This window comes from Humulus lupulus, chromosome 2 (genome assembly GCF_963169125.1).
Source record: "Humulus lupulus chromosome 2, drHumLupu1.1, whole genome shotgun sequence".
In the NCBI taxonomy this organism is placed as follows: domain Eukaryota; kingdom Viridiplantae; phylum Streptophyta; class Magnoliopsida; order Rosales; family Cannabaceae; genus Humulus; species Humulus lupulus.
In genome coordinates, this window is record NC_084794.1 from 24,133,489 (window position 1) to 24,154,633 (window position 21,145).

The 21,145-nt window shown below is 34.2% G+C and overlaps 3 protein-coding genes across 4 annotated transcripts; 1 reads left to right on the top strand and 2 right to left on the bottom strand.

Annotated features, from left to right (window-relative positions):
• The first annotated feature begins 2,176 nt into the window (after positions 1–2,176).
• On the top strand, positions 2,177–4,083 carry LOC133817505 (small ubiquitin-related modifier 1-like). Its single transcript, XM_062250046.1, has 3 exons — positions 2,177–2,405; positions 3,471–3,620; positions 3,711–4,083. The coding sequence occupies exons 1-3, from the start codon at positions 2,316–2,318 to the stop codon at positions 3,777–3,779; spliced, it is 309 nt and encodes a 102-aa protein (XP_062106030.1). The 5' UTR covers positions 2,177–2,315; the 3' UTR covers positions 3,780–4,083.
• Positions 4,084–4,216: 133 nt separating this feature from the next.
• On the bottom strand, positions 4,217–10,137 carry LOC133817504 (uncharacterized). Of its 2 annotated transcripts, XM_062250044.1 has the most exons (10): positions 9,661–10,136; positions 9,475–9,566; positions 8,737–8,878; positions 8,366–8,647; positions 8,140–8,287; positions 6,415–7,368; positions 6,035–6,273; positions 5,869–5,942; positions 5,361–5,469; positions 4,217–4,654 (listed from the first exon to the last, which is right to left on the bottom strand). In XM_062250044.1, the coding sequence occupies exons 2-10, from the start codon at positions 9,528–9,530 to the stop codon at positions 4,622–4,624; spliced, it is 2,037 nt and encodes a 678-aa protein (XP_062106028.1). In that variant the 5' UTR covers positions 9,531–9,566; positions 9,661–10,136; the 3' UTR covers positions 4,217–4,621. The 2 variants fall into 2 exon arrangements, with proteins under 2 accessions (XP_062106028.1, XP_062106029.1); XM_062250045.1 differs by lacking the exon at positions 9,475–9,566 and having other exon boundaries at positions 9,661–10,137.
• Positions 10,138–14,120: 3,983 nt separating this feature from the next.
• LOC133817506 (AUGMIN subunit 2) lies at positions 14,121–16,945 on the bottom strand. The gene is made up of 6 exons (XM_062250047.1): positions 16,698–16,945; positions 15,994–16,119; positions 15,741–15,845; positions 15,256–15,324; positions 14,968–15,081; positions 14,121–14,602 (listed from the first exon to the last, which is right to left on the bottom strand). Exons 1-6 carry the CDS (start codon positions 16,818–16,820, stop codon positions 14,243–14,245), a joined length of 897 nt encoding a protein of 298 aa, XP_062106031.1. The 5' UTR covers positions 16,821–16,945; the 3' UTR covers positions 14,121–14,242.
• Between the last annotated feature and the right edge of the window lie 4,200 nt (positions 16,946–21,145).

The window sequence follows — 21,145 nt, forward strand, 5'->3', positions numbered from 1 at the left end:
ACATGAAAGCAAAGCAATTCAAGGTAACCAGGGACCACATAAGAAAATACTACCAGAAACTTAAAAAAAATTGAAACTTATCAAAAATAAAATAAAAACAAAAATATATACACAAAAAACCATATAAAAGTAACTAGGAACCCATAAGAAAATACAACAAACACATAACAACTTGAAACTTATAATATATATATATATGCATACATGTAAAACCATATAAAGTAAGCAAGACCGCATAAGAAAATAATACCAAACACATAGAAACTTGGAATTTATAAAAAATAAAAGAAAAAAAACATACATATAAACATGGAAAACCATATCAAAGCAACGAGGTACCTTAACTCTACTCCCATGATCTTTCTTTGTCCCAGTAGTTGTACTCTTGATCTTTGATGACTCTTTACCTCGAGGGGAAGAACGCAAACCACCAGCAGCACTTGAAGTGAAGCACCAACATTATCTCCCTAATACACATAAACATAAAATAAAAATAATGAATACCAAAGAAAAAATATATGAGAATAACTCTAATTAAAAAAAAAACTAATAACCAAACCAAAATACAAAAACAAAAGTAAAACCAATAAAAATAAAGAAACCAAAATACCTTAAGTTAGGTGATTCATTGTTAATAGGTACTGTTGGACTTGGAGAAGAACAATGCAAACTTAAAGAAAGGCCAACATCATCAGGACATTTTGAAGGACCAACATTATCTCTCTTTTTAACCATTTCTAATACAAAAAAAAAAAAAAAAAACCAAGCAAACCTAATAAATATAAATAAAACAAATTCATAAGAACTAAATACTAAAAATAAAGATAATCGTGACAAACTCTAAAACAAAGATAGATCAAGCAAAAAACTTCAAAACTCACCCATCACAAAAAAATATCTACATGACAAGTAAAAATGCAAAAAAAGACTTTGGAACAATATGCTTATGGCATTTCTACAAGACTAATGAATGATCTCTTAATTATTTTACACCCTTACCAACCTTAAAGCAAGAAGTACTATGTTTGCTAACATCTATCTAGTTCATGCCCTAGCATAATATTTGAAATTGAATCTAAATGTGTTACAATTCCTATGTAATTAACTATGTGCCTTTGAGTTTCAATATACCTTACAAGCAAATGAATACCTCTGATAAAACGCATTACACATTAGCAGTTAATATCGTCAAAGATAAAATGGAAAAACACAAACATGTCGACTAGAGAAAACGAATGCCCAAAACAGAACCACAAACGCATACCTCTGCCGTAGATAATGCCACCCACGCCGCACTCAACTGCACTGCTGTCGTTTGGGACCGTTCGCCGAGCTTGCAGTCGTTCCAATTCGTTCGCCGAGCTTCTAGTCTGTTCGCTGATCTTCCACTCCTTCCCATCCGTTTTCCGAGCTTCTAGTTGTTCCATCCATTCACTGAAGTTGCAGAAAATGGCAACGCCAAAATCACCAATAAGGAAGAGAATAAGAAGAGTCGGGTTGTAAAAGTTACATGTGAAAACTGAAAGGTAAATTTTTTGAGTGAAAAGTAATATAAATTTTTTTAAATAAAATAAAATAAAAATTGAAAAAAGTAAAATTTTTGAGTGAAAAAGGTAATATAAAATAGTTGAAATTTTTTTAAATAAAAATGAAATTACATAAGTACCCTTCTACTTAAACAAAATATCATTAGTAATAAAAATATGGCATAATCAAGATTTGTTACAAAAATATAGGAAAAAATCCATAAAAATAATAAAAATTTATAAAAAGCCATAAAATAATTATGTTGAAAAAAACCATTTACTTTTTTGGTAAACTTCAAAAAAAAAACTCTTGTAAAATGTAATTTCCACGCCCAAAAAAAAATGTAATTTCCACTTTAATAATAGAACATGTCAAAGCCCAATGCTTAAGGGTTACATTAGTTTTGAATTCCGAACTGGGCCGAGACCTCAATTGATCACAGAAAAGCACGCGCGCAACTTTATTCGAACACGTGTCGATATATAAATGGGTAGAAACTAAACAGGCAAAAGAGTGTACTGTTCCTGATTTTAACCAATTATCCACTTGCACGTGTAAAAACTCACGTAATCAGGCTACACCAAAAGCCGTCGGTATAATCAAGAAATATCAATAGAGGGTTTATTTTTGTTTTTATATTTTTCAAAAGAGAAAGTATATTAATTTAAGAAAACTTGCTTAGATAGAGACCGCAGGGCTTTTTGGCTTTTAGAGAGAGAGAGAGAGAGAGAGAGAGAGAAAGAACCCTAGTTTCCATAGTCAGTCAGATTAAGAAGAGGAAGAAGAAGATGTCCGGGACAACCAACCAGGCGCAGCAAGAGGAGGACAAGAAGCCCAACGATCAGTCCGCCCATATCAATCTTAAAGTCAAGGGCCAGGTATTGTTTCTTTGTTAGGGTTTCCAAGTTCGAATTTTGTGTATTAACAAAAAATCCATGAAATCGTTTTAGACGGGGATGTAGTTTGATTATTGAATTCTGGGTTTGTGTTACTATTACCGTTTCCTGGAAAAATTTAGGCCATGCCTTTTGATGTCTGGGGTATTCTGATCTTTTGTATATATTTTAATTATAAAGTCTCTGACCCTTTGTATATTTGCTTTTGGCGTTATTGTTTTGTGCATCTTTCTTGTATTTGGTCTGTTAAACCCTGAGGCCTACACCAAACCTGAAAACATAATAAAAAGTTGGTTTGTGTCATTATTCTTATTTTAATGGTTTTGTAAAGGAACTGCTAAGCTGTATGTTAAGACATTTTCATTAATATTAATCCATTTTGGTGAGGAAGTGGGCAAGTGTGTACTCGTGGCAATGTTCTGGCTACTTGTGTCTATTTTGATTCTCTACTTTCTTGAAATTATTTTGCGGATTGATGTGCTCATTTGGTAATTAAACGGGTCTAAAATATGCTATATCTGGATGAGTACTTACTGATTAGGGGTCCTAAGAAGATGGTAATATTCTAATTTTAGATTGGGTTTAACTTGTAGATTTTGGTCAGAAGCTTTCTTTTGTTTGGGGTTTGTTTGGTGGATGGGGGAGAACATAGGAAGTGGATTAAATTGGAGGTGTTTGTAACTGTGTTAGGCTACCCGTTATCTTGAATTTTGTTCACCTTAGGATGTCCTTGTTTGGATTATTTCTTTTTAATGGGTACTTGCGCGGTGGTTTTATTCTGGTTAAGAAAAAGCATAGATTTTCTTTTAATGATAACATGCAGAAGTTTTTATTCACAGTTCCATTCTATGTTTTTTATCCTTCTGTGTTATTTACTGTACTGTACTTGGTAAGTTTATATCTTATCTAAACTAATAGTAATTTCATGATCGAGATATTAATGATTTTATTTGCTGGCTCCACTTTATTATAGTTTGGTATATAGTGTTCTTATATACAACTTATCAATATGTCTTACTATTTCCTTAACGAATGTTTGAAATGTAGGATGGCAATGAAGTATTTTTCAGGATCAAAAGAAGCACCCAACTGAAAAAGCTTATGAATGCATACTGCGATCGACAATCTGTGGAGTTCAACTCTATAGCGTTTTTGTTTGATGGTCGTCGCCTTCGTGCTGAGCAGACTCCTGATGAGGTCTTTCTCTCAAGCCCCTTGTAAACTATAGTGTTTTGCATGCATGCATAGCTGAGTGAGTTTTTTTTCTTTGTGCACATATTATTGCAGCTGGAAATGGAAGATGGTGATGAGATTGATGCTATGCTCCACCAGACTGGAGGAGCTTCTCTTATGTAATCATAAAAATTGTCACTCTAGTAGTACTATATATCGTGAACTACTTCATGTGGATTGGGTTATGAAGGATTAGGTGTTTAGTTTATCTTTTTTTATTTTCTTTTAAGACCTATTCTAGTTATCGGCCTCGGACGAATCGAACTTATTTTTGCTATACTTCTTTTCTTGGTCTTTGGAGTATGAAAGTATCGGTTTATGCTTAAGATGGATGTGTTTGGCCTATGGCTTGCAATTTGGTTAGCTTGTGATTTTCACTGTAGAACAGCATTGAAACAGTGAATAAAGAATTTGAACAGTTAAGGTAGTGCAAGTTTTGTGATATACCATTCCTCAGCAGCAATCGTGCAAAACTTTATTTAATTCTTTGGTACGGTACGAGATTTAACTGATATCCTTTTTACTTGTTATCAATTGCTTATATGAAAATACAATGTAGATTTGAATAAGAAATTTCCTTTTAACTTATTATTATCACTATATAAATACACGAGCAAGTCTTTACATACTATTTACATGGATACACATTTGAGTACAAGTAACTGGATCCCCTGGGATTTAGAGCAAAGGGAAAAATAACATTGTGAATGACTTTAAGGCATCTGAGAGGGGAGAATGGGCATAATAACAAAAGGCGATGAAGACAAAAAGAATCAAAAGAATGAAGCTTGTCCAGTGGTACATTCAGTAATATATTTCTGTATCAGTGGAAGACATGAATACCCTGTTCACCCAATTTTGTTGGATAAGACTTTTCTCTTGCGTTGTTAACATGTCATAATATAACACAAGCACTACTTAGTGAAGTGCCTTGATCCGTTAGCTTTGGCGGAAGTTGTACAAGCCTAATTTACATGAAGTTTCCTCCTCACTTCTGGCTGCAGACCAAAAAGAAAAGGAGAAAAAGATGTTGCATGAGAACATGTGCATTGACTGATTCAAAAACCAACAAAATTTGAAGAACAAGGACATATGTTGGCTGTGATACAACTGAGGAACATAATTAAAGTACAATCCCAGTGTAAGAACAAAATAAAAGACATTAACTCGTGGGGTGCATCGAGGTTCACATGACAGACACACGCACTCTTTTAAAATCTACTGCATTCTCTTGAGTCCGGTATTAAACTTGATAGGACTTAATCTCCCTCTCCCTCTAACCTATTATTTTTCCTCTGTACAAAATATTAGAAAGTGTTTCTTTTTAGACGAGACAATGTGATTCTCACTTTCCTTCCCTCAATGGATGCATCATTTAAAATAGGCAAGTTTCTTTGGTTCCCTTGAAACAAAGTTTATTCTCTACTTTATGTTCGTGAATAATCAAAGAAATAAAAAACTAGGTCCGGTATTCTTTGAATTATTAGCCACGAAAGAAAGGAAACTATTGACAGCAAGCCCTATCAAGCAAGGAGCTGGACCTTCAACTAATTGCCAGTGAACTACCATTCAGATAATGTTTTGACTTGAAGATATAGATTATTTTGTGGTAGTTGTGTGTGTGTGCGAGGCCTAATGCTACTCTTTCTGAAATCTGGTGTATAAGTCCAAAAAAGTACAAATTCAAACATATAAAGTACTAACCATATTCTGAGTCTCCTTTTTAGGTCTACTTGATCTAGAATCTTCCTGCCTTGATGTCTGGGTTCGACCAAATAATCTTCCAATGAACTCCAGTAAATGATTATAAATGCTGTATACCATAACATCAAACATCATCAGTGAGATTGGTTGATCAATATTACCAAAACAATCTCAGATTGTTAACAATTTAAGATCACAGTGGCTAAGCTGCATGGTGGTAAAAATATCAATAGCAGTGTCCATAATCAAATTAAAGCACGCTTAAGTGAGGACATTTATAAGAATTATCTTTGTAGCTTGTACTTCTTAATTAAAGCTGATTTGTATATTCTTAACCAATTATTTTAACAGCCAAATCCACAAGAAAAAGATCAGTACATGATTAACTAAGTCGAGAGTTCTATACAAAAATATAATACTACACCACACAAGCTAGAAAATAAAATAGGTGCATATACAACAATAATATAGATTCAAAAACAGCTTTTCAACAATACAATAAGCCTACCTCAGGCGATGCCTGTTGCAGGCTGTGAAAAAGGCAACAAAGCCATTTAATATACTCCTGACAGCGCGAAAAATCTGCGAAATTGGAGAAACATCAAGGTGATCAATAAAAACATTTATATAATCAAATCCTACATCAAAGAGACAAGTAATCAGTGCTTCCTGACCTGGGAAAATAGGTCATTCCAAAGTGACCGCCACATAGAAACTTCATATGTGCTCACTGTTGCCTCAGAAGCGGATGCAAGCTGAATTATGCTACTCATAAACTCCCATATTTCCCCAAGCATCTCATATATAGAGGTACAAACAAATACTATGAAAGTGGCTAATGCCAAAACAATGCGAACTGGAGCATAGAGTAATTCCCAAAAAACCCAAAATATGGGGCATAAAATTGATATTGCTGCAAAACAGAAAGCAATAGAAACTGTGAGAAATGCTATACACTGTAAGAGCCCCCCAAAAATTGATGTTCAATGTAAATCTTTTGGCAATAGTCTAATTCAAAAAACAGCATGAAAACGAAAACCAGCCAATGACTTACCAACACTCCAGATAACAGAGACTACAAACCATATGGGGAATAGGAACATCTCTACCACATTCCCCACAAGATTGCAAGAAGACTCAATCAGAATCCAAATAACTGAGAACAATTTCTCTACGACTTCAATCATCACATTGGACACTGGTAGGAGAAACTCAAAAAATTCTACAAGTGGCTCTGCCAATGGTTGAGTGAGAACTGACAAGAAGGATCTGGTGGTGCTCCTAATTGTAAGAAACCAGTTAACGGCCTTTTGAAAGTTGTGCAGAAATAGCATTGTTCCCAAGTATTTAATCCTTGTTATCATCTCCCAAGTTTCAATCCAATCAAAAAGAGGCCCAAACAATCGAGACGCAGTAGCCTTCAGAACTGGGACATTCTTGTACAAATCATAAAATCCTATGAGGACAGTTACAACAGAGATAAGTACATATAAAGCTCTTGCCAATGGGCACATCCATGGTCGATATACATGGCAAAACACTGGATATGACTGTAGGAAGAGAACCCAAGATGGAAGCCCAGCCTCTAATAAAGTCAGTAACCGCAAATCGGACATTATTACTTTTCTTAGAGTAAATGGAAGGTCATGGTCATTGAACCTGAACAAGATTAAAACATCCATATACTGGGTAGCTTCCACATCATTTTCATCCCAGATCTCAGAGTTCCTGATTCCCTCAGTACACATGCCAGATTTCACACTTGTAATGCTGGAGTTTGTTAGTTTCCTTCTTTTCCAAAGTCCACTGAGAGGAGGTGGACTGAGAGGAGGTGGAGTGTGTTGAACATCATTTTCATCAATATCAGATACGGAAGATACACCAAACTTGCTACCCAAGCTCAGGAGAGAATCATCCTCAATAGACAAATTATCGTTGCAGATATTTTCGGCAACATCATCAGATACAGAATTCAAAGTATCTTCTTCAGCATCATAAAAGATGTCTCCTGGAACATTTGACTAATTGTCACTGGATGCTCATTTCAATTGAATCTCAGGCACAAACAGAAATTCCAACCGCTACTAGGTGATGGCAAATTGTCTAATCAAACACTTGTTGACTTTGATAAAAATAGATTACTAGCAAATGATAATATTCAATGAACTATTACTTACAAGTTACAAACTAACTTATATTGATTAGTACAAAGATAACAAAGCAATGAAACACTCAAAAAAAGAAAAATAAAATCCGGTCAGAAATCTAAATGGTTCATGGATACATGCAATGAAAGCTTTTGGTCAGATGCAGCTTACTATTTTCAGCCAGAAGTATAAAATGAAGTATTTAATTATCTCCTACTACAAGCATGTCAAAAAACTTGTAAATGCGCACACCTATGATAAGGGATGTTTAGAAAGTTGGCTATATATAAATGTATATTTATTTATATAATTTTTTCAGAGAAAAATTGGCTGTATTTAATTTTAGTGTAAAGTGTTATATCGTGGTTGTCAATATGCAACATATATGAGATTTGAAAAGGAATTCATTTTTAATGACAATCAACGACATCTCTAAGTTATCTCCACTTGAAAATGCATATACGCAGACAAAAGGGGGTAGGGAAGAAGTAAAAGCCAACAGCAGTTTTTTCAAGAATATCCAATAGTCCCCCTAGCATTGCAATTTCAAAGCAGAAGACTCCTAGATGTGTCCTAAAGAAACCAGGGATTTATTATCTTTGCAGACAAACAAGGGATAAAGTGAAAAATACCTACTGCAGAATCGAGATACTCTTTTAACAACCGCTTTTCTGAGGTTGTTCCAGAAAACCATGATGATATACTGCTTGCTGCTTGAGCAATACTGTCAAATTCCCATCTTTGCATGAATTTAGCCTCTATAGCCAGAGAGGTATCAGTCTGCAAAATAATATAATACGATATTGATAGAAGATTCTCTATAAACAGGAGATGAAAAACATGTTGAGGTTATAGTACCTGAAGCTCATTCAAATAGTTGATACCTCGAACATTGCTCCATGCAACTTCAAAAACGATGAAACCATACAAGGTCCTATGCAGCTCTCTGCTTAAAAGTGACGATTGATGTAGTTTCTTTACAGGTAGCAAAACCCTCTTTCGAGACAATGTAATCGCATCAATTAGTCGAAACCATTTGTCAAATGTCTTTGGTTTTATAGCATTGGAACTGGAGCAAGCCTCTTTGTCCACCTTTTTCTCCCTCCGTACTTTGGTGTTTGCAAAAGGAGATAACCTTGACTGAAATGAAACACAATTTGATTACATTGTTCTATCAAACAGAATGGGAAAGAAAAAAAGTACAGTAATATCAAAATGCTTATAGAAACCTTGGTAACCATCAACTGCCACAAGTGCGCGGGACGAGAACCTCTGTCTCTCAGCCATGGCCGGTTGTCTACCAATATATAAAGTTTGTTACTTTCAAGGGCCACGAAGAGGCTAAGATCAGAAAGGTAAGTCTGCAAATCTCTGCAATGCAATCATGTGTAGAGCAATATGCATCAGACAAGGAAAAAATGCTTACAAACTTTGTTAGCAAACAGACACTAAATGAAACCAGATATGTAGAATAGACGGCAATTGAATTTAACTTAACTTCCCCTACCAACAAAATTTAGTCAAATTATTTTACAATATTTATGTAGCAATGTCATCACATATATTATAAGTAGAATTTATCATACCTTTTTATGTGTGCAATTCAACAAGGTTATAACCTTTTAATATGATAAAAATAAAATCAACGAAGTTATTACGCTTTTTATAAATTTATAATCAAGCAAAATGAAATAAAGGAATTTTTGTATTATAAAAAAAAAATCTCAATTACCATAATGACATGATCCCAACAAAGTTCAACTCAATCTATTAATTAAAGGAATAAATCTAAATATAATTATATAAAATGGAAACATTCCAATTCAATTCTTTTAGAGTAAAACATCATTCAAATTCGAAAGGAGTTGTTCCAGACAAAACTTCAAAGAAGCATGCGCCATAATTAGAAATGATAATCGGAATAACAAATATAAAAAAGAAAAAGCCAAAATTGGAATCATAGATACCCAATTTGCAAACTTGTGAGAGGGAATATGCAGCGCCCGTTATCACCATTCCCCATCAAAGTCTCGCTTTAAGTTCAAATTACCAGCAATCACTGCTTCACAATCCCAATTCACCATTATTAACTAATGAATTCAACATACAAATACATATATAATCATGTACAGAGAGAAAGAGAGAAAGAGAACCTTCTTGGAGAGAGGAGTTCCATGAAAGAAGAGGGAACAAGAAGAGAAAGGAGGAGAAGCAATAACCAGTGAGCTTCATAACATTAAAAAGAGCCACAACAGGAGAGGAGTAGGAAGAAGATCAACGGCGGTGAAAGGAGGACCGCCGGGAGATCAAACGGAGGAGAATAAACGACACGCGCATCGAGAAACCCAAGAAAAGAAAGAAAGGTAAAACTCAGATACACATAAATACATACATAGACGAGGCACGACTACTGATACATGTCGGAGCCCAGGCCATTAATGGAACTTTTTTTTTTTTAATTTAACTACTCTTTTTCATTTTCCATTTTAATTTAATTTTATATATATTTTTTTAAATAATTGAAGGGGAAAAATAAAAATTAAGAGAAAAAGGAGCTGGATTTGCTTGGGTCGAAAGGCTTGTGAGGAGGAGAGAAGAATAGAATAGAAAGGTTTGGGCATTAATTTCTGGATTTGCATAGGGTCAGGTCAGAGAGAGATGACGTCAATTGGTTTGGAGAAGGGTAAAATAGTAAAATCAAATGGGGATGGGGATCTGATTATCTAATAGATACTTACTTCCCGCGCAGGACCGTCCAAACAGTCCAATACAGAAATTAGAAAAAGACTAAAACACCATCACAGCCTCACACTCGTTGAAAAGACATCGGTTTGTTTTTTTTCCCAGTTTCAAACCGAACCAAGAAGGGCAATATCGGAAACATAAAATAACCGCCACATCCGAGCCTCTTAAACTTAATGTCGTTTACCCTCATAAAAAAAACTTGTCGTTTGGTAATTTGGCTGAAAAGGGTTGACATTACAGACAACATTAATGTGTTTAATACTTTTATATATAGTTATCACCAAAATATGGCCATTGATAACTAGACATGCCCTCTTAATTGGTTAATGATAATTAATTATAACCCATTGTGCTCGAACTATTCATTACTTATTTTTTTGTTTTTTCTTTTCAAATATAAATACCATGAATATTCTAAATGGAAGATGCTATTATACTTTATTTCTTACTTTATCAATCAAATATAACACTATTAGAACTTTATAGAAATACATAAATAAATTGTAGGAAACTATATGATTAGGTGAAATGTAGGTGCATAGAGGGAGACTAATATCTAAAAGCTTATATATAAGTTAAAGTTATATAGGGCTCATATAGAGGTAATTAATTAGTATAAACTAATTTGAATTTTGAAATATAAATTAATTGTACCAAAGAGAATATATACATGGGTTCATAGCCTACTCTACTCCGAATCTATGACATAATTGTTCCTTGCGTGCTCTTAACCTTAATTGATCCTTACATGTGGAGAAGAGAGAAGGTCTTTTCTTTCTTTCTTTACCAAACCCCATTTAAAAAGTTATACTAAAGAAAATTGCCATGGAGGTGTAGATGATATATTGGTATTAGTATAATTTAATATTGGGTCTCACTTATTTAAATTTAATAAGTATTATAGAGTATCATTAACTAATCTTGAGATGTTACAACATCTTAAAGTATAACAAGAGTATACTAAATACCCTTATAAGCATATTCTTACTTCTAATAAAATACCTTCAGTTGTTGCAACTTTTAAAAAAATATTAAGATAAATTCAATACGGGGAATCAAAACGCCTCATACTATTAATAGGAGGAGAAAATGTTGTACTATAGACACACACAAATATTTATATATCTATATACCCCTAATTCATACTCATATTTCGTTATTTTCATACTCGCTTCTCCATTTTGAACCATTTATTCTTAGCAAACAAAGCGTCAAGTCCACATCAAGTCATTACACAAAACGTGTCCAAGTTTTTTCTTCTATTTTTCCTTGGTTTAAGGATAGTGAAATGTGTCATATTGATAAAAGATAGGCCAAAATGCCAAGTCTTGTAGTTTGAAACATCAATATGTGAATCTAGTCATGTAGATAAGAATACGATGCTGCTAATTTTTCGAAAGAGGAACCTACTTTTGTTTTATTTTTATTTTCAGTTTAGAGGGATGTTTTCCATGTTTCATGATTCAAGAGCTGTGGGGCCCACCAATATGGGTTACAATGATAAATTATGGGACCCACCACCCATTTTGGCTGCATCTGAGTGAGCCGAACAATCTGCTGATTTCGTGGTAGGGCCCAGAAGCCGTTCACAGAACAGAACCCTTTTCTGGTTTTGTATTTGTAGGTTTGTGTCGTAACATGTTGAGAGGGAAATTATACTATAAAAAAAACAACTCAATATATACGACAGATTCTAATTTGCGTTTCATGTGTTGAGAGAGTGGCATCTAATATATATATATATATTATATATATAAATATTCTGAGTTGGCACTTATTAGCTAAGGGAGCAAGCAAGGGAGAAGAGACTCTGTCAATGAAAATATAAGACAAAAAGGCCATGCATGATACGCAATTGCCATTGCAAAAGTTGAATAATTCATATATATATAAATATAAAGAAATAAATAATATTCCTGAGATTTCTAGACTTATTTAGGGGACCAATTTTTTAATGGGAAGCTTTTGTTTTGTTCTTCTGTAGTTCTGTTATTAGAATGTGATCAATTTTAGTGTATTATTAGGCAAATCAAATCCATGGTCACTTTTTTCTTTCTTTATTGTCTGCCCAAGTTGGCATAACATATTGGTCTATGATGCTTAGTTTATTAATGTATATGCATGATTGAATTATATCTGATAATTCACTTGGGAAATTTTTATGCATTTTCTTTTTCCTAGAATAGACAGGCAATTTATGTATTGACATTAATTTGCAATGACTATTATACCCTCATCTAACTTCAAAGGGTTGGACTTTTTGATTGTGATGTTTTGAGACTCTCAAATCTGATATTAATTTAGGGAATCTAGTGGTTGATATCTTAGTTTCTAAGGCAAAAAAATTTTAGTAGGTATAGAAGAATGCACTGAGTTCTAATTTTCAAATTGTGTGACCGACTTATTTCATTGACCAATAATTAAAAAAATAGAATAATACGTTGCAAAATTAATTTCTATCATGACATTTTACCATTTTTCTAATCAGTGTGATCTATAGTAAAATATATCAAACTTACTCAATAAGTCTGTCTCTATTACATCATTTAATTTATATAATTGTTTCATTTTTTGTGTCACTGTTACATTACATAACAATTTACAACTTTAGTTGAAAAAACAGCTTGTAATAATGGTTGTGCTTTTGACAGTTTTTCATAGTGTCCCTTTTAAGGGCAGTAAATGTGTGAAAGCACATAGAGATGGATGCATTTCAATTTTCAAACAAAAGTTCACACTAACCAGCTCTAGAAGATGCCACATGGCACCAATATTAAACTTGGATTTCAATATTTTATTTTATTGAATATTAAAGGTGCTTTAAAGCTAAAGGGTCTTAAGTAGACTGCAATATACACAATTACAAAAGCCAAAAATAAAATAGGAAAGTCCATAGTTGAAGTCAGTATCAGTAACACTAACCTTGGCAAAGTAACAATATTTTGAAACAAGTGTAGCACAGAGACCACTAAAGATGAGTCAATAGATTAATAAATATTATAGGCTGCCGTTATTATTCGTACTTGTAACTGAAATAAATGCAAATTTTGAGAAAGAAGCTTTTAGGGTTGAAATAGTTTAGGGTGTTTAAGTCTTGACTGTTGAGATTAATTAAATAATAAATACATATGATTATGATTGAGGGGAATCAATCATGTTGGCCTGCCTCCTAGGACCTAGGTTCACTACTCCCTAATTTTTTTCAAAACTATCCTAATGCAAATAGAGGTTTTTCATAATAAAAGTGAGACTCCATACACCCAAGGAAGATTATAATGTTAAAATACAGTGTAATTTGAGTTAATGTATATGTATATATATATATATATTTATATGAAAGCCCAATTGTACGAGCCCACCCAATTGTCTGTTTTTTTTATCACAAACTGCTCTAAATCACACAGAAATTGATTGATTGAGTTATTTATTTACTTATCATTTTAATTAGAGAGATTTTCTAAACAATTTATATATATATATATATATAAGTAGTTCACTTGAATATACGATATAATAAATACCCTTCATTTTATTATTGAAAAGTGAAAACCATGTTAACACATTATATTGGCAAAATTTGATAAACCAGAATTATACTGACAAAGACAAATAGGTTCTTCGCTAAATCTAATTCAAAAACTCAAAAAATAGATCATTTTTTTCAAAAGAGCTCCTTTCTATAATCGCTACTAAGTGGCACTTGAATATAACACGTCAGTGTCAACTAAACACCCACATCTAATGTGAAAAGTAAAATTAACCCCACCAAATGGGATGAAATTAGTGGAATGTATAATTTATCGTAAAGTTTAATTTTAATTTGACACCAAGTGGATATCAGGTTAAAAAATCGTCATCACACCCACCAAACATTTCAAGAATCAAATAATCAGAATCTTATAACTGCACAAATAAGATAGTCAAAACTATTCCATTAAAATGACTATTTCACACATAGTACAAACTAAAAGAAAAGTATCTTTCTCTTGACTAACTACAATTCTTTTTTACTGAAGGAGGCCAAGACAATCTCCTGTGGTCTGTCTGATTCAAGTCCCCTGGTATGTTGTTTCCATCTTCTACTTTTTGTTGCTCTGTTTCATGCCTCCTAGAACTTCTGATGGCTAAGTCATCAAAACTTGGTTCGGTTCTCCATGGAGGTGGAGTCACACAGTCGGTATCCCCGTTAGCTCTTTGGGAGGGATCCTTGGCCGGTGTCACAGGCACAGACGAAGTAGAATGACCCACTCTCAGATTCTGAAGTGTTGAAAACGATTCTCTCATTGCAGACATTGCTTCAAAAAACCGAGTGCAAGATGCTAATGCAACAGGAATTGGACGAAGCATTTCCTACAATGATTTAAACAAAATGAGGCCAAATGACATCACATACAAATACTTGTTGCTTAGTTTGACAGATTTATGATAATGAATTCGACTCAATACACTGTGCCATGAAATCAACACAACACAAGACACAAGAGCACTATATATACATTACAATGAAACAAAAAATGCAGTCGGTACTTCTTGGAGTTGTTCCTTCAACTTATCAATTACTAAAATGCAATACTTCTGTTCTCATGTGGTCGCTAACAACTCAAGGTGGTTAAAAAAAACAAAGAACAGGACAAGATTACCTGTTTTGTACCAGAGACGCTAGTTTATGAACTATAGACTAATTTAGAAAGAAATAAATTATTCTATAAGCATACCCCCCATACTGAAGGTGGCTCCTTAAATGTTTGACTCCATTGAAAATCTGCTACTGATGCAGTCAAGGCACCGTAATCACTTGCAGCTTTCATCAATAATTCTGAAAATTGTTTCTGCACAACCCCAACCAAAATATGACATAAGATTAAAGTAGTTTTATTGAACTTGAATGGTACTCGTATTATTGGAACAGATGAAATCAAAACAATTAGTAACTCTAAGTAAATTAAAAACAAAGTGCACTTCAACATTTCAATTATATTTTGATGAGAATATGAATGACCAACCTGATACTCAGCCTCTACCGGGATGCAATCTAGTGAATATGGTTGTTGAAGACGAGCAATAATGCGATCCTGCAAACAAAACATAACACAATAAATTAGGTCTCATGAATTAGAAAGCATAGCTCAAAACTATAAGACAGGATCAAGTATGTCCTTCCTCTATCCCCCAAAAGAAAGGGAAAGAAACAATTTCCAGAAAAATGAAGCAGCCATTGATTCTGGTGTAGAACTCAAAATAATTATATTTATTTGAGATCAACAGCCATGGAACCAAAACATCTGGTTAAAAAAAATGCAATTTACAATTTTAGATTGATATTAATCACAATTACAGTATAATGTATGCTGGTAAATCTGTGGAAACATAGAAAATTGAAGCCACAGGAAATTTCCGGAAGAGACATGAGCTCAAACAAAAAGTTCAAATTTTCATCATATTTGTCCAAAAAAATAAAAAGATATTGAAAAGAAACCAAGTGAACTACCTTATTCTGAATAACATCCTTCAAAATAGTAGTAATCCTTCCCAACGTTTCACACTTCTTTTCCATTTCACTTGCATGAGTCAAATATGCCACGTTTTTGTCATCCTAAAATATTAAATTTTGAACTCAGTTGGACAGGAATCAGTATAAACTAGAAAGTAAACCAGTGTTATCTTACAGTATAATTGATAATTCATGGAAAAACTAAATGCTGCAAACTGAAGAGAAGGCAACTCAAACTGTAATACCTTACCTTTCTCCCCTGAAGTTCCACTTGCAGATCTGCTATTTTCCTTTGTACAGCAGTAAGTTCTCTTAAAACTCTGATCAAGTCATCACCTTTTTCCCCAGTGGTAGTAGATAAATTCTGAAGTTCTTCCTGTGAAAACTCAGGTACATACATTGAGATTAAGTTTCTAGCATCTATCATAATTACCCTAGAATGATTAATATACCCTGCATGGTAACTTATTTAAGGCAATCAAGTAGCTAGGCACATTGAAATAAACAAACAAAGAAAAAAACAGCGGAAACTGAAACATTTCGTAAACTCCAAGCATCTAAATTCTAAAGCACAGTATCTCTCTCCCTTTTAATCTTTAAGATGATCAATCTAAAGAAAATACATTTTTTAATCTTACAGACGATTTACTTGATGTTTGCTGTTCTAATCATAATTCTAACCAGAAGGGCAATCTTATATTTTTTTTTACTCATTTCTCCAAATAAAGCTCCTAAACAATTTCCACAAAACTCAATTCCACCACCTACACACATATCTTTCTCCAAGGTAATTGGGCAATCGAAGTTTGAATTCATATAAGGAAACTTTAATTTAAGCACACTCAAATCCAGTAAGATGCACAAACGAATAGATCATAATTTGAGTTTATCATCACCCAAATGAAGCAAAACAATAAAAATCAGAATTTAGATTTAGAAAGATCATAATCTGACCTGTGTAGGAGGTGGGGAGACTGAAAAACCAAGATCGGAGGCGATAGAGAGAGCATCAGACATTCCCCCAATTCGACGCAAAGGCTTCCGTCCCACCCAAGTAGGGTCACTCCCCATCGACATTTTTTAGCACTCAAACGCACAAATTTCCAGTCAATGAAACTACATCCAGACAAGAAAAAACTTTAACAGCAATTCAAAAATTCAAAATTCTAAAACTGCTTTACAGGAAATCTCGCTGTAGAGAGGAAGGCAGATGCAAAGATAATTACTTTGGGCCGAACTCTAGTGAAGGCCCATGTTTGTTGAGCTGTCAAATTCATTGCTTATTAAGTTCTTTACCAGTATTTTTGTAAATGGAATTATAAAGAAAAAAAATATTAAACTTGCATGAAATTTAATACCATATAAAAATATAAAATTAGTTATCAAGTTACTAGTTAATGAAGAAGATAGGAATTATTTTATTTTATATTTTTTAATGATATTAGCATTAATGTAATGAGTAAGTTTCAGATTGTTTTGTTATTGATTCGTGTAGATGTGATTTCTTACAATGGATTAGACGGACACCAGCAACCTGTTAAGAACAAAGAGAGACACGAGAGTTCAATTGAGAGCACCGGTGGGGTGTTAGCCAAAGGGACTCTATTAGAGAAGTTCCCTAAGTGATTAGACCAGCTCATTTTGTTACAACCAATTTGTCATGTAGTTTGTTATAACAGCTGAATATTAGTTTTGACAGCCGGAAATAGTTGTAACCATTTAGCTTCTCTTGTACTATTCTACAATATATATATATATAATATATGAGCTTCAACGTTTCAGAGGTTGAGCTCTCAGTTTTGTCTTTTCCTCTGTGAAAGTTGTTCTTTCATTTTTTCTATGTTTACTTCATTTTGTTCACTTCAACTTGGTATCAGATGCCATGGCGTCCGATGGATCCTCCTCCACATAAAACAATGCTTCTGATGCCACTACTCCGGCGACTAATGCTCCTCCACTGCGCGCTGCTATTGCGAAAAAGATTAAAGAGTAAAACTAATTTCATTGATGTAAATTTCTGAATAATTACAAATGAGTGCAGAGCACTATATATACAATCAGGTGGTGAAGAAGGTTAGTTAGTCAACTAACCGTACATCAGCTTGGACAAAAGAAAGAAAAACTAACTAGAGTCAAGAAAGGAGACCAACTCAACTAACTCCTAAGCTAACAAACTAACAACCAGAAAACAGAAAAGCAAAATAAACTAATTCCTAATACCCCCTCCTCAAGGTGGAGCGTATTTGTCATATACAGACATCTTGGCAATATGAGAGCTGAGAACAGGAGAAGAGAGTGGTTTGGTAAAAGCATCGGCTAATTGAAGGGTGCTGGAAACAGGGATTAGTCTGATTGTTGAGTTATTGATTTTGTCCCGGATGAAATGGCAATCTAGCTCGATGTGTTTGATTCTATCATGGAAGGTGGGATTGTTGGAAATATGAATCGTAGACTGATTGTCACAGTATATGAAGGCAGGAGTGTTTTGACGAATTTGGAGGTCATGAAGTAAATATTGCAACCATGTAATCTCACTGGTTGTGGCAGCCAAAGCACGATACTTAGCTTCGGCTGAGCTCTTGGAAATGGTAGGTTGTTTCTTCGTTCTCCAAGAGATAAGACAGTCCCCGAGGAAGATGCAAAAACCAGTAGTTGATCGACGAGTAACAGGACAAGATGCCCAGTCAGAGTCTGAGAATCCCCGTAAGTGTAAAGTAGACTGGGAAGAGTATAAAAGTCCTTGGCCTGGGTTCCCTTTGAGGTAACGAAGAAGGTGATGTGTGGCCTGAAGATGAGTGGTGCGAGGGGTTGACATAAATTGGCTGAGACTATTGACCGCATATGTGATATCAGGTATAGATAACGTTAAGTACAGAAGTCGACCAATCAATTGTCGATAGGGAGAAGGATTGTCGAGTGGCTCTCCTTGTTCATTGTCAAGCTTGATGCGTGGATCCATGGGTGTTTTACTTGGTTTACTACCAATGTAACCCATGTCTTCAAGAAGCTGGAGCGTATACTTTCTTTGTGAGAGAAAAAGGCCATCTTTTGCTCTTGCAATTTCAAAGCCAAGGAAGTATTTGAGAGGTCCAAGTGCCTTGAGTTTAAATTGCTTGTTGAGAGAATTTTGCGACTAATGAAGCAGATGAATACTGGGTCCAGTAATTATTATGTCATCGACATAAACAAGTAGAGCGATGAAAGTGTCATTTGTTCCTTTAGTGAATAAGGTGTAATCTGCCTGGGACTGCTGGAAACCTTCAGAGATGAGAGCTTCTTGTACCATTGCCTAGAAGATTGTTTGAGTCCATAGATTGATTTATGTAGCTTGCATACCAGGTTTGTATCTACACAAGAAGAGGAAAGCAAAGTGAGTCCTTTAGGCAGGGTCATGTAGACTTCCTCATTGAGGTCGCCATTTAAGAATGCGTGTTGATATCAAGTTGTAATGTGTGCCAACGTTTAATGGCAAAGATAGCTAGTAAGAGTTTAAAGGTAACCATCTTAGCAACTGGAGAAAAAGTATCAAAGAAATCAAGCCCTTCTTGTTGCGTGTAACCTTGTGCAACAAGTCGAGCCTTGTACCGTTCTATAGTGCCATCACTATTGTATTTAATTTTGTGTACCCAACGTCATCCAATTACTCTTTTGTTGGGTGGTAATGGCACGACAGTCCAAGTTTTGTTTGCAATAAGTGCCTATAATTCAGATTGCATAGCACGAAGCCAAACTTGAAAGAGGATTGCTTGATTGTAATTCTGTGGTTCCTTTTTAGATGTTACTGCAAAAATGAAAGCCCGATATGAGTCAGAAAGTTGAGAATAAGATAGAAATTTTTGTAGTTTGTGGGGTGTAGAGGAAAGATATTGTATGGTAGAGTAACACTCAAAGTCTTTTAGATAGCTTGGAGGGTTGGAGGTCCTACTGGATCTTCTAAGAACTGGTGCTGCATTATCAACATTATGTGGAGTTGGGGCAGCACTTGGTGAATGATCTTGTGCAGGAAAATTTGCATTAGAATTTTGGATTTCAGAAGCAGCAGAATTGTCGTTTTGCACCTGTGTGGCAGTATCTGTAGTGACATGATCATCTAAAGGATAATCTTTAATAGGTGTGTTAGAAACTTCATTATTAGGTAAAACTAATTGAGAAAAAGGATCTATACAGTTAGCATCAGTATTCAATTTTTGGAAAGGGAAAATATGCTCATGAAAAACAACATTTCGTGAGATAAAAAATTGATTGTTGTTAAGGTCATACAACTTGTATCCTTTTATGCCTTGAAAATATCCCATGAAAACACACGTGCGTGCTCTAGGAGCAAATTTGGTTCTATGAGCAGTGAGTGTGGATGCAAAAGCAAGGCATCCAAAAGACTTGAGTTGATTATAGTCCGGGGTTTTATGAAAAAGGAGCTCATAAGGTGTCTTATTTTTCAGATTGGGTGTGGGAATTCTGTTAATAAGATATGCAGTCGTTAATACACACTCAGACCAGAACTTGATAGGTAAATTGGCTTGAAAATAAAGAGCCCAAGACACATTTAGTAGATGTTGATGCTTTCTTTCAGCAACAACATTTTGTTCTGGTGTTTCTACACAAGTGAACTCATGTAGGATGCCATATCTAGAAAAGAGTTCTTTGAAAGTTAGTTTAGGTGCATTATCAGACCTAAAACTTTTAAACACACAACCAAACTAAGTTTGTACATAAGACAAGAATTGAGGAATAGTAGTAATAGCATCAAATTTCTGTTGCAACAAATAAACCAAGTAAGTCGAGAATGATCATCAACTAAGGTAAGAAAATATTTGTGATTAGTATGAGAAACTATATGGTAGGGTCCCCAAATGTTACAATGAATTAGATCAAAAACATGATCAAAAAATTTATTTTTCTTTGGAAAAACTAATTTCTTTTGTTTAGCCAAAGGGCAAATGTAGCAAGGTGCATCTTTATGTAAAGAGGAAATGTTACAGTTCAAATTGTCTTTGAGTAATTCCAATCTTTTGTGAGATAAGTGTCCAAGTCTTGAATGTCAAAGTTCAGCAGAAACAGAAAGCACATGGGAGGATGTTGGTGTCAAATCCAGCAAGTATAGACCATTGCAGGCTCCACCTTTTCCAATCATCCTCCTGTTGTGGTTGTCCTGCACATTGAAACTGTCAGAAGAAAAATGTATAGAAGTGGAAGTATTACCAGTTAGATAACTCACTGATATTATGTTATACTTAAATTTTGGAGCATATAATACATCTGTTAAAGTAAGATTGTTATCTATAACAATAGTCCCACTGTAATGCACAAGTGAAAATTCATTATTTGGCAATATTAGCTTGGTAGCAGGTATCTTAGTAATGTATTGAAAAGATTTTATATTTGAACAAATGTGTCTAGTAGCT